We start from the raw sequence: 10,799 nt of genomic DNA, 5'->3' as shown, positions 1-10,799 counted from the left end.
CAAGTATCCGAGTTCCGCAGACAGGCATCAAAGCTGCCTTGGTCTACCTCCTAAAACGTTGTGTGGACTTGTGCCGCACCATATCCGTCTAAAAACGCAGGTTCTACGCCGAATTGCTCCGACGATTTGGGGGTTAATGTATATTGATTCCACCATACCACGAAGTCGTGAACTCATACGTTTTTTTTCATTGCCCGTATAATCGTGAAGAGCGAGAAGTAAAATAAGAAATAGAGAAGAGCGGTCAAGAGGATAGAGACAGTATGTGTGTGTGTGTTGGTAGTACGTAAATGGGGAAAACAGAGCGAAGAGCATTGCTCATTTGTCAAGACCCGAACGGAAAAGACTGGCAGTCCTAATGCCATTTCATCCCGATGGTCGGGTCGACGAATCCAGCAAAGTCACCGGTATTTGGGTCGTGCGGGAACAGTGCGTTGATGGCGTCTTGGTAAGAGTTCTATGGTGAAAGAATTAGTATACAGACTTAAATCGGATCAGGGAGAGAAAATGGCATACCCAATCGATGGCGTCTATGGGACCAGGCGGCATCGCCATGCTACCTTGCCTCTGAGCGCCGCCACCGACAGAGCCACCATCGCTACTGTTCTCTGGGCTGTCGGCATTGCCCTGAGGCATACTCCAAAGTACCTCACCGTTGGACACACCGGCAAAGACGATGTTTGGAGGCGGACCGGGTGGTGGCATCTGCATCGGCATACCTCCGGGCATCTGAGGACCGCCGGGAGGCATCATACCGGGCGGCATACCTGGCATCATAGGGGGCATGGGAGGAGGCGGCCCCATGCCGGGCTCCGATTTGAACTCGGGAGGAGCAGCCATCCGCTGTTGTTGTTGTGGTTGCTGCTGCGGCTGATGTTGCGGAGGAGCATACTGGGGATGCATGCCTGTTGAATCATTCTTGACAGCTTGCTTTTCCGGGACAGCCTTGTTGATGCCAGTCGGGGCACGCATCTTGCGCATACCCATGTACACGGCTGTTTTGCCCATGATCTCCATCAGGATGCGGCGACCTTTCTCTTCAGGTCGCATATTACGGTCCATACCGAACACATAGTCCAGACAGGCCCAAATACGGTCAGCCTCCTTGTTGGTGGGACGGTAATAGATCTCCGTGGCAAGTAGCAACGCTATCTGGAATTGCTGGTATGCACCGATGTACCAAGCCCAGTCACGGAAGAGTGCGTTAGTCTCTAATTGAATGGCGATTTCGATGATCATGATACCGCTCATAATCAACACACTGTTGAGGCGGCTTGGCATGGGGTTGGTTGTGTTCGCGTGATAAGGGTGTAGTGTCATGGCATGGAGTCGATACATGAGGAGATGCATAACCAGCTTAGCATATCGCTGGATAGGTACCATGTCGTCCAGGAAGCGATCATATTTTTCGAACATTCGCTTGCGGAAGTTTTCAATCTTCGTCAGGACTGCTGTGAGAGTTGTCTTACGGTTCTCCAGCTTTCGCCTGTCAGTCCAGATAATGCGCATCATCTCATTGATCTCGAAGCGCATCAGGGGCAAAAGCGTGGAAGTCCAGTGCTCAGCCGGCTCTGGGGGGTATTGCGCATGTGTCAATTCATCCTCTTCGCAGTTGATAGGCAGCTTGGTGTCATAGTCTTCCCTCCTGATAGCCGGTTTTGGACCCTGGGCCTCACATGTGCGGATATCCAGGAAGCAGAGTTGGTGCCAGATGAGACGGCGTATATGAGTCTCTAGGGGATTGAGGCCATAGGCCTCACCATCACGATGCAATCCCATACATTCTGCCATGCGAACAGCAGCACCCACAAGAACAGAGTGAGCTCGAGATACCTCAGCTCGGCATAAGGGTATCTAAATGGTCAGTCAAGAGGAATACATATCGTGAGCAGGGTTAGCAGCTCACCATATACATGACAAAAGCTTGCATTGTCTCGACTCTTGTCGTCCTCAAGAAATTGGCCTTGCTCAGAGCCGCTTCGGTTCCAATCTTCATGTTCTCCATGAGATTCATCTTGGTGAAGCCAAACTCTCTATTAATGACTGACTCCTCCATTGAAACAGCCGCACTGAACCACGCGGCGAACACAATCGCTTGAATTGATGCCCGAGGTTCGTAGCCCTGGTTGACTTCATCCCAAAAAGTCGTATATTGCACTTCAAACGATGGTCGGTGGACACATCGCGCGATAGGATGCACAGCACCAAAGTACTGTTGGAGCAGACGATCTCCTGCCGCCCGGGTAGGCAGAAATGTAAGGAGTGATGGGGACTGGACTACTTGCCCAAAAAAGAAGCCACTAGTTGGGGGGATGTACGACGCGCCTGGACGCAGGTAATCTGGTATTGAGCCGTCTGACCCGGAACCATCCCCTGGTAGCATTCCGGGAGGAGGCCCGCCAGGTGGGAACCCCGGCGGCCCACCCATGCCCGGCATCCCGGGAGGCATTCCGGGGGGCATTCCCGGTGGTCTGGGGGGGCCACCACCGGATAATCCTGCTTGGATCTAACACACAATTAATATCGTATTGCAATGGTAGGCGGCTGTGCTAAAAGATGAAGTACTAAGCGACGCATGCATACACACCTCTTCTGAGATTCGGGGTCTATTCAAACCACCAATACGTTCTGTAATGCGCATCTTACCCACTTGGATGCCAAGATCGATGATATCGTCTGTGCCGTCGGCGTCGTCCTCATAAGTCAGGTCCAATGCAACCATGGGAGTAATCTCCAGGTCACGTTCCTCGTCGTACTCTTCCTCGACGTCATCGACTAAGAACCGCTGTTGATAGAAGCCCTTGGTGCCAGTCTTGGCGACGTCACGCTCCAGTTGCCGTTCCAAAGCGCCGGCTTTCTCCTTGATCTCAGTGAGGCGCAACTGGCTCGCCTCATCGAGCTTGGGGCCCAGATACAAACAGTCCCGAGAGAACTTCAGGCAGTTGGTACACGGCTGGGATTTATTGCATTTCAGCTTCCGTCGCCGACACTCGAGGCACGATGTGATCATGCGCATACGGCGGCGAATGGGCTTTGAGCCCCCAGGCCCGGGTGGACCACCTTGCTCCTGCTGCTGATGCTGCTGGCCTGTCCCTCCGGGAGGGCTCAAACTCGACGAGTCTCCTCCTGCCGGCGCTCCTAGTCCTGCTCCTCCACCAATACCACCTGTGAAGCCGACGCTACCGCCAGCACCGGACCCAGCGCCACCAGCCCTGCCTGTCTGCGGCGAGGCACCATGCTGACCCAGCGATCTGGATGAAGCTGCTCCCTGGCGGTGAGCTAGGGACGGGTCATTGCTGGCCATTGGTTGTTATCGCGAGACTGGTGGGGAGGGTGGGTGTGTCGGTCTGCCAACCGAGTGACGAAAGAGGACAAGACAGGACCCAGCGCCCCGAGAGCGCGGATCGCCAATTGAGGCGTTAGCCCGGGCTCTTGGTACAGGATGCGTAGATCAACGGTCGAACCGTACGGCCGGGGGCCGCTTGAGGGAGCTCTGGGGAGCTTGGGACTCGTCCGCTATAGCCTGTGTTATTGACTGCCGTGCGGCGATCCCCTCCTAGACAACGCAGACTTGCGTCCCTTGGGACGTTTAGAGTCCGATCTGTCAGAATGGAGGATCGTCTTCCTTGCCACAGGCGGCGGGCGATTGGACAGATAGGTAGAGAGGCAAAGCCCGTCCGGGTTGGTTTGTTCGGCAGCGCAGGTACGGCCGTGACGGACGATGCTGCTACGGACGTAAAGGAAATTTTGTGGGGAGACGATACTTGAGCAAGGGCCGTTGCGGTGAAAGGAGGGGGGGTGGGAGAGGCACAGAGAAAATGGACTGTGACCCCCGGACGACTTATAAGAGGGCAAGATGGCAAGCCTCCAGACAGCCCTGAATCTCCTTTATGCAGCTTCAGCCTTCGCCATTGGCCCAATTGCACCGTTGAGAGCTATGCATGCGGGGGTGATCAAGAGGGCTTGAGAAATGGAGCCTTTTCCAAGATTCAACGCAAGACGAACCCACCGGTCTAAGCCGGAGTGCCGTCCGGAACAGTGAAGAGAATGCAAGTAGGTGATTTGATAGGATAAGACAGCACAGGTGAGGGAGCAAGCGGCAGGATTGGGGGGTCAAGCAAAGACGCACACAAGTCTTTGCTTCGAGTTGGGCAGGCAAATAAGATAAAACGGCCTAGGATTCGCCTAGCCCCAATACTACTGCGATAGTGGCAGCCCGCCGTTGTCAACCAGAAACCTTAACTGCTTAGTGACCGCTCGGAACAGTGCCACGACGTTCGAGAGCCTCTGGCATGTCATGCTAAACCCACTAAGGTGGTGCGATGCAGATAGTAGTAGTTGTTGCATCCGATATGCCGTTCAAGTGCTCGAGTGTCATCACACACATGGGCTGGCGAATGCGGGCCACTAGCTCCTTCTTCCAGGTTGATGGATGAGTAGATGACGAAACTAGCTGTGTTCAAGAGGTTTAGATGCTGATAGAGTGATAGAGCCCGCAAGGGTTTCTTGGAGACGGAAGGCAGATGTCCCGCTCTATTCGACGACACATGTGGAGTTGGTGTGGCTGCTAGGGCTCGCATCGGCTGTTCGTCTTCGGGCAACTCGAGTGCACATCGTCTTGGACTGCTGACTTGATCATTGAGGAGAAAGAGGGCCGGCCATTGCCAGGAGTCGGGCCGGGCATGAGGCTTTTGATATGTCGGTGGCTGGCCGAGCCTTTCCCCTCCTGCAGTGGTTCCCCTCAATGTTCCTTGAAAGTCGTCAATTTCAGTGGTCCACCCGTTCAAAGCGGGAATGCGGCAGCTTTGAAGCAGATAACACTTGTCCTGTGCAATTTGATAATGACATAAGGCACGCAAACAAGAAGCTTGTCAGGAAGCTAAGTCGCGGGCACAATTGCAACAGGGGTTAGGGGTATAGTGCTCCCTAGGTAACATGGGCTTCATGATGATGCTTGAGCAATTTACAAGCTGCATCATCTCAGATAAGGTGAACAACCCTGCATGCTTCGGCGGACCAGTCAGGTGGCTTTGTGGCAGCTGCATGTCTCCTGGCTCTACCGGCGGCCGCATGGGCAAGAAACCCAGTAACATGGTCGGCCTCGCTAGCCATTGAATCACCTAGGTTCCAAGAGGGGGTCACAAACAGCGGTAGAAAGCCAGAGATCGGAAGCATCGTGGCAAGCAGGAATGCCGTGCAACCATTGTCCCTGTGCAACACTTGCTGCGAGTCAATGCCCCTTTTGGCTCTTCCTGGCGAGGGTACGCAGCTACTTATTGCCAGCTGTTCGGTCGGGGAATTGTTAGTGCTCATTGTCTTTTTAACCAGGTTGATGATATATATTTGTATTATGATGTGTATATAGTCCTCCTGTGCAACCATCTATGAGGAGCACTGTTGTTCACTTGCTCTGCTGTGACAGACGCCAGTTTCCGTTGCGCCAACGCTTCAGGTGGAGGCCACACTGAAGTGCAACTCGCTCGCCAAAAGTGTTAGCAATAAGTCTCAACAGCCACCGAAGGCGCTCGGTCCTCCCAGGCTGACCTTCGCTCAAATCACGCGTCAAGATGCGAGCAAGAGCTGTCACTTCAGCGACTGACCATCGGCGGTTACGATGTCCAAGATAACGAATGCACCGTTCCACATGCCGTAGAGCCACTCGACTTCGCAAATGAGGTGCTTGGCTCAGAAGCATCGCTGCCTTCTGTACCCGCGCAACTTGTGCTTGTACTGGGCGAAAGGCGCTGTACTGCCTTGTTCGATCGACACCCACTTTCCCCGTTTGAACTTTCTGTTCGGCCTTGATCTGACTCGAATCCATCCGAGGAATCTGCATCGTAGCTCCTGGCGTGATATCCAGTACTTGAAGCATTTTATCAGGCTCGACAACAGGGTCGACAGCCATCTTGTCCATGAATTTATCCCAGAAGCCTGGGCCCCATTGCAGATGCTGTTTATGGGAATAGTCTACGGACAAAGAATGAAGTTCAAGTGCCACTCGGTGGTTATCAGATGTGAAAGCAACATTCTTGATAACCTTTGGTGAAACGCCCCGTGCTTGCTTTAGAGCTTTTAGGGAGATAGCGAATTCGTCCTCACGCTCAAGACAACGGAGGTACTTCCACATGCTGTAGAGGTAGCCGGCACATCGACTAGGACCTCGTCGCTTGTGAAGCGCGCTGGCTAACGAGGCGATGGCAGTCACGTCGTTGCTGCCATTGATAATCTCAAACGTATCCTGAACTGCATTGGCATTCTCCAGATACCCTCTGCTTGTCCAGTGATCTAGAAGAACTTGGCAGAGTTCCATATTCGATAATGACATACCACCCTCTGCTAAAAACATACTTGAGGACACTTCAAGCAGATAATCCTGACTAATGCCTGGTAGTAATGCTAGAACACGCAACCAGTTGTATTGAAGCTGATGCTGAGCCTCAGACGTGAGGGAATCCTGGGCTGCATGCCTTAATGCTAGATCTGTCGCTGTGCGAATCGATTGCATATATTGTTTCGAAGACAAACTTCTTAAAGCTTGAGAGACCGAATCAACCTGGCGTTGATGAGATGACATGGCACTTGCGGCGTCGAACGCGTAGCGACGAGATCCAGATGTAAGCATTTGTGCTTTACTAAGCAAGATCCGAGCTTGAGCGACATCTTCAACCACGAGGCATGACTTGATAGAGGAAATCATTCGATCAACTCGTTCGCTTGCATTCTCCGCTTTGCTGATGTACGAAGTGACAGCTTCACCGCTCCAGTGATCCGGATTTCTCCAGTTTTGAAAAACAGTACCGAGCACTGCTAGCCATACTTCAGGGCTCTGCTCAACATATTTCTGAGGTATCGCGTCCATAACCCGGATAAATAGATTGCAGAAGTTGTCAGACACATTTTGCTCAGATAGTCGAACGAGTATGGTCTGCCAGAGCTCTGATGAGAAGGAGCTCGGCTGAAGGACCCTGCAAGATAGAATTCCGTCCACAACAGAACCAAGGAGCTTGAGGTACTGGGTTCTGACGGTTTCCTTGTGAGGGGTCCTCTCCAGTTTTGTATCTAGGATTGCCAATGCGAGCCTCAGCACTCCGAGTATATCACTGCCTTCAATGAGCCCTAAGGCAAACTGTTGCTGAAAGTGACCACAGAAGATTTGGAAACTCTGTACAAATGCAGGTGCCGACATCGAAGAAGCTGTAGATCCTAGCAGTTCGAGTTCTCCCTGTAGAGACGCATTTCCTGCCGGTATTGACCGCTTGTTCGTTCGTGTATTGTGTTCGTCCAGGGTCACCACGTCACGATCTTCCGTCAAATCTCCGAGCCAGTCCGGCAGACGGACTGCTGGAAATGGCCATTTAGCAGGCGCCGCTCTCTGGTTCTTCTGAAAACGAACAGCAGGCGACGTCGATGGCGGCTCCCATTTCCATTGTGAGAGGTCGACAGCATTGGGGAGCGCCCATGCTGGGAGGGCCGCGTGTGACTGCAGCGAATTGAGCTCGGCAATATTCCGCTTCCCCAACCGCCGGCGGTTCTCCAAGGGGCCGGGCACGGAGCTCGCTCGTCGCTTCGCAACCTTTGAGATGCCGCAATACCGTTCGAATGCTTGACATAGTGCGCTATCCGTAATCCAGACGGATTCTAGCGGCGTGCTAATTTGGTGTTGGACGGCACGACAGCATCGTGCAGCTGGTTGAGGAGGCATCGGCTCGGAAGGGTAAGGAGGGAAGAGGAGTCAATTGGCGGCGAGCTTGGACATGTGAGTTGGCTGATGAAACCATTTGTAAGTTGCTGAATTAACTCAAGGCTCTGTGTCGTTGTGTATGCTGCCGTCGTGGACTGCCAACCCGTCTAGACGACAATTGATGGGCTTTTGCTCCGAGGTTGAATTGAGGATGATGTGAATTTCGCGCTTGTTGACTGGCTGCAACTTGAGCAACCGGGTTTGTGGCTGGTGCGCCAGCTCGAGCCACAGTGTGGGTTTCTTACAGAATGCGGCTGTGGCCCAGCACATCCCACCAAGCTCGATAACTACCTCGCTGCAGCATTTGGCGGGGTCAAGCACTCGATCATAAGCTTGCTCCATGACGGCCAAAATGACGGAGCAATTCGAGCCGTTGCAGAACGATCTGATACTCAGGGCAGCATGGGGTGAGTTGGAAATGCCATTGACACATAAACAGCGCTTACTCTACAACAGGCGAGGAGATTGAACGGCCGCCATGCTGGGTGATGCGGCAAGGTACGATTTGGCACCGGTCTCGACACAGAAGAACTTATATACTGACTTGGGTTTGGAAAAGCTGGCCGTTATCTACCAGAGTACCACGAGGCGAAAGGCGACCGAGACTTTTTCGAGTGCTGTCGGGATCCAGAAGTCGCCTCGACCATCACCCTCCAGCCTGTCGAGCGATTCGCAGGGCTGCTCGACGCAGCGATTATTTTCTCGGACATCCTCGTTGTACCGCAAGCCATGGGCATGACAGTTGAGATGGTCGACAAGAAGGGCCCGCACTTCCCTGACCCGCTGAAGAGTCCGGCTGACAAACAATACGAGGAGGTCATGGCGAAGGCTGTCGATGTTGCGAAGGAGCTAGACTACGTATACAAGGCCATTACCGTGACAAGAAGAAAGCTCAAGGGCCGCGTACCACTGATCGGTTTCTGCGGCGCCCCGTGGACGCTGCTCTGCTATATGGTCGAGGGCGGTGGCACTAAGCTTTTCAAGGAGGTCAAGACATGGATCTACAAGTACCCCGAGGAGAGTAAGAAGCTGTTGCAGAAGATTGCGGAGGTCTGTGTAGAGTACCTGGCGCTACAAGTGAAAGCAGGTGCTCAGGTGAGTCGTTGTCATTACATGAACACGATCTGGTTGACAGTATACTTACGCTGCGTAGCTTATCCAAGTCTTTGATTCATGGTCAGGGGAACTCTCCCCAGCGACCTTCAAGCAGTTCTCGGAGCCTTATCTGCTCTACATCGCAGACAACCTTCCAAAGAAGTTGAAAGAGCTTGGTCTAGACCCGGTACCCATGATTGTCTTCCCCAAGGGATCATGGTATGCTCTAGACTCAATGTGCGACTCAGCGTACAATGTCGTTGGTCTGGACTGGCTTGTCGACCCAGCTGATGCCACGAAGATCCGAGGTGATCGAAACACCGTGCTTCAAGGCAACGCAGATCCCGGCGTACTGTATGGCTCCAAAGAGTCAATGCAGCAGGTAGTGAAAGAATTGGTGGACGGGCTGGGTTGGGCTCAGAAAAAGAAAGGATGGATCTTCAATTTAGGTCATGGTAAGTTATAAAACAACCTCTACCCATATGCAGATGCTAAATCTCTCTCCTAGGTATCACCCCCTTCGTCAAGCCGGACGATCTAAAATTCCTCCTCGAGGAAGTCCACCGGCAAACACTAGCTGCATGATTGGGTCTAAAAGCGCGCTGTATGTATGCATAATGCTGTGGCTGCATCCCCTTTGGGGGATGCGTGTAGCCAATATGACATAGAGAAGTAAAAAGGCAGGCATGGGGAATCTCAAAAGTACTAGCTAGAGTCCGCTATGCTGGCGTAGTCCACGACCGTCCTAGAAGCGATGTATAAGCTCACAAAATCAAATACCATTTCCGCTCTATTCTCACCAGAGGGCAAGACTTACCATGCGTTCCTCCACGCCTTCTTACCTCCGATACTTCGACATACCCCCTGACTCTGCAGGTTATCCGGATGCACATCGGCCGATGCCCAGCCGTCATCCGCAAAGTCCTTGCTGTGCTCTTGTATGGTCTTGATGGCAACCGCCTTGGCGATGCCTCGCCCACGCCACGGCACCTCGCAGTGAAGCGTAGACAGCGTGCCATCCACGCCCAAGAATCCCCAAGAGATTGGCGTCCCGTCCCCAAGCCGTAGCACAGTGCTCGGCAGCGTGAGGAGCGTCCTCTCCGCCTTGGGCACCTTTGTGCTTGACACAATTAGATCGCAGTCCTCGCGCCGCACCGTGTCCCATTTCATGTCATCTGTCAGCGGCGACTTGAGCCCCGTCGGCAGCTCGGAGACCTGGAACAGCCACTTGTCGTGCGGGTTGTAGTACGTCTCCGTGGTGATGCCCCGCGCGAGCAGCAGCTGCCGCGTTCCCTCGTGCAGGCCTCCGATCATGACGCCGTTCTCTCGGTGCAGTTTGCCCGGGTACCGCGCCGCCTCGGCCTTCACATGCCGCAGGATGGCGTAGACCAAGTCGAGGACCTCTTGCACCTCCGCCTCCGACAGGGTGGAGTCCTCCTCGAGGGTTGAATATAGCCACATCGGTGTCTCAGGCGCCCTGGAAAAGTCTAGGTATGCGGCGGCGAAGTGTCTCGGGGCATCTCCTGCACCCCATGGCTTCTCCGGATCGGTGCAGAACAATACGTGTGAGTGTTCCGTCGAGCCTCCGGGGAAGCGCATAAAGTGTAGGCGACGCTGGAGTGACAATGCCTGCGGCAAGTGTCCATTGAGCAGCGCGATGGTGCTGTCACGCGCGTCTAGCGAGTCGACGACAACAGGCGCCATCGCAATTGCTTCTTTGGATTGTTTTGAAGTGTCGTTCTGGAAACGTTGGGCTTTCAAGATGTGAGTCACTTATAAATGATAAGGAGTTTCTATTGTGCCGCCAGCGTTGTACTTTCACACCACTAACACGGGGCGTTCCCTGCAGAGATGACCCGAAAATAAAACCCCCTTTTCAAGAGTTTCTGGTTAATTGATGCAGACTATTGCGCGAGGGCGCTCATTAACATTTGGGCGTGAATCTCAGCTCTTCTCAGTCCAG

General features: G+C 53.4%; 3 protein-coding genes across 3 annotated transcripts; 1 reads left to right on the top strand and 2 right to left on the bottom strand.

Moving 5' to 3' along the window:
- Positions 1-355: 355 nt before the first annotated feature.
- Positions 356-3,304, bottom strand: UCRPA7_3950 (putative fungal specific transcription factor domain-containing protein; the record flags this gene model as incomplete). The annotated part of the gene is made up of 4 exons (XM_007916518.1): positions 356-457; positions 517-1,854; positions 1,907-2,130; positions 2,584-3,304. 4 exons carry the CDS (start codon positions 3,302-3,304, stop codon positions 356-358), a joined length of 2,385 nt encoding a protein of 794 aa, XP_007914709.1.
- A 4,789-nt stretch (positions 3,305-8,093) lies between these two features.
- UCRPA7_3949 (putative uroporphyrinogen decarboxylase protein) lies at positions 8,094-9,421 on the top strand (the record flags this gene model as incomplete). Its single annotated transcript, XM_007916511.1, has 5 exons — positions 8,094-8,148; positions 8,198-8,239; positions 8,301-8,836; positions 8,895-9,291; positions 9,345-9,421. 5 exons carry the CDS (start codon positions 8,094-8,096, stop codon positions 9,419-9,421), a joined length of 1,107 nt encoding a protein of 368 aa, XP_007914702.1.
- A 120-nt stretch (positions 9,422-9,541) lies between these two features.
- On the bottom strand, positions 9,542-10,540 carry UCRPA7_3948 (putative gnat family protein; the record flags this gene model as incomplete). The annotated part of the gene is made up of 2 exons (XM_007916508.1): positions 9,542-9,581; positions 9,654-10,540. 2 exons carry the CDS (start codon positions 10,538-10,540, stop codon positions 9,542-9,544), a joined length of 927 nt encoding a protein of 308 aa, XP_007914699.1.
- Positions 10,541-10,799: the final 259 nt, after the last annotated feature.

Source organism: Phaeoacremonium minimum, assembly GCF_000392275.1.
Source record: "Phaeoacremonium minimum UCRPA7 unplaced genomic scaffold PA7_03_scaffold_299, whole genome shotgun sequence".
NCBI lineage: Eukaryota > Fungi > Ascomycota > Sordariomycetes > Togniniales > Togniniaceae > Phaeoacremonium > Phaeoacremonium minimum.
This window is presented reverse-complemented; position numbering and strand designations above follow the sequence as displayed.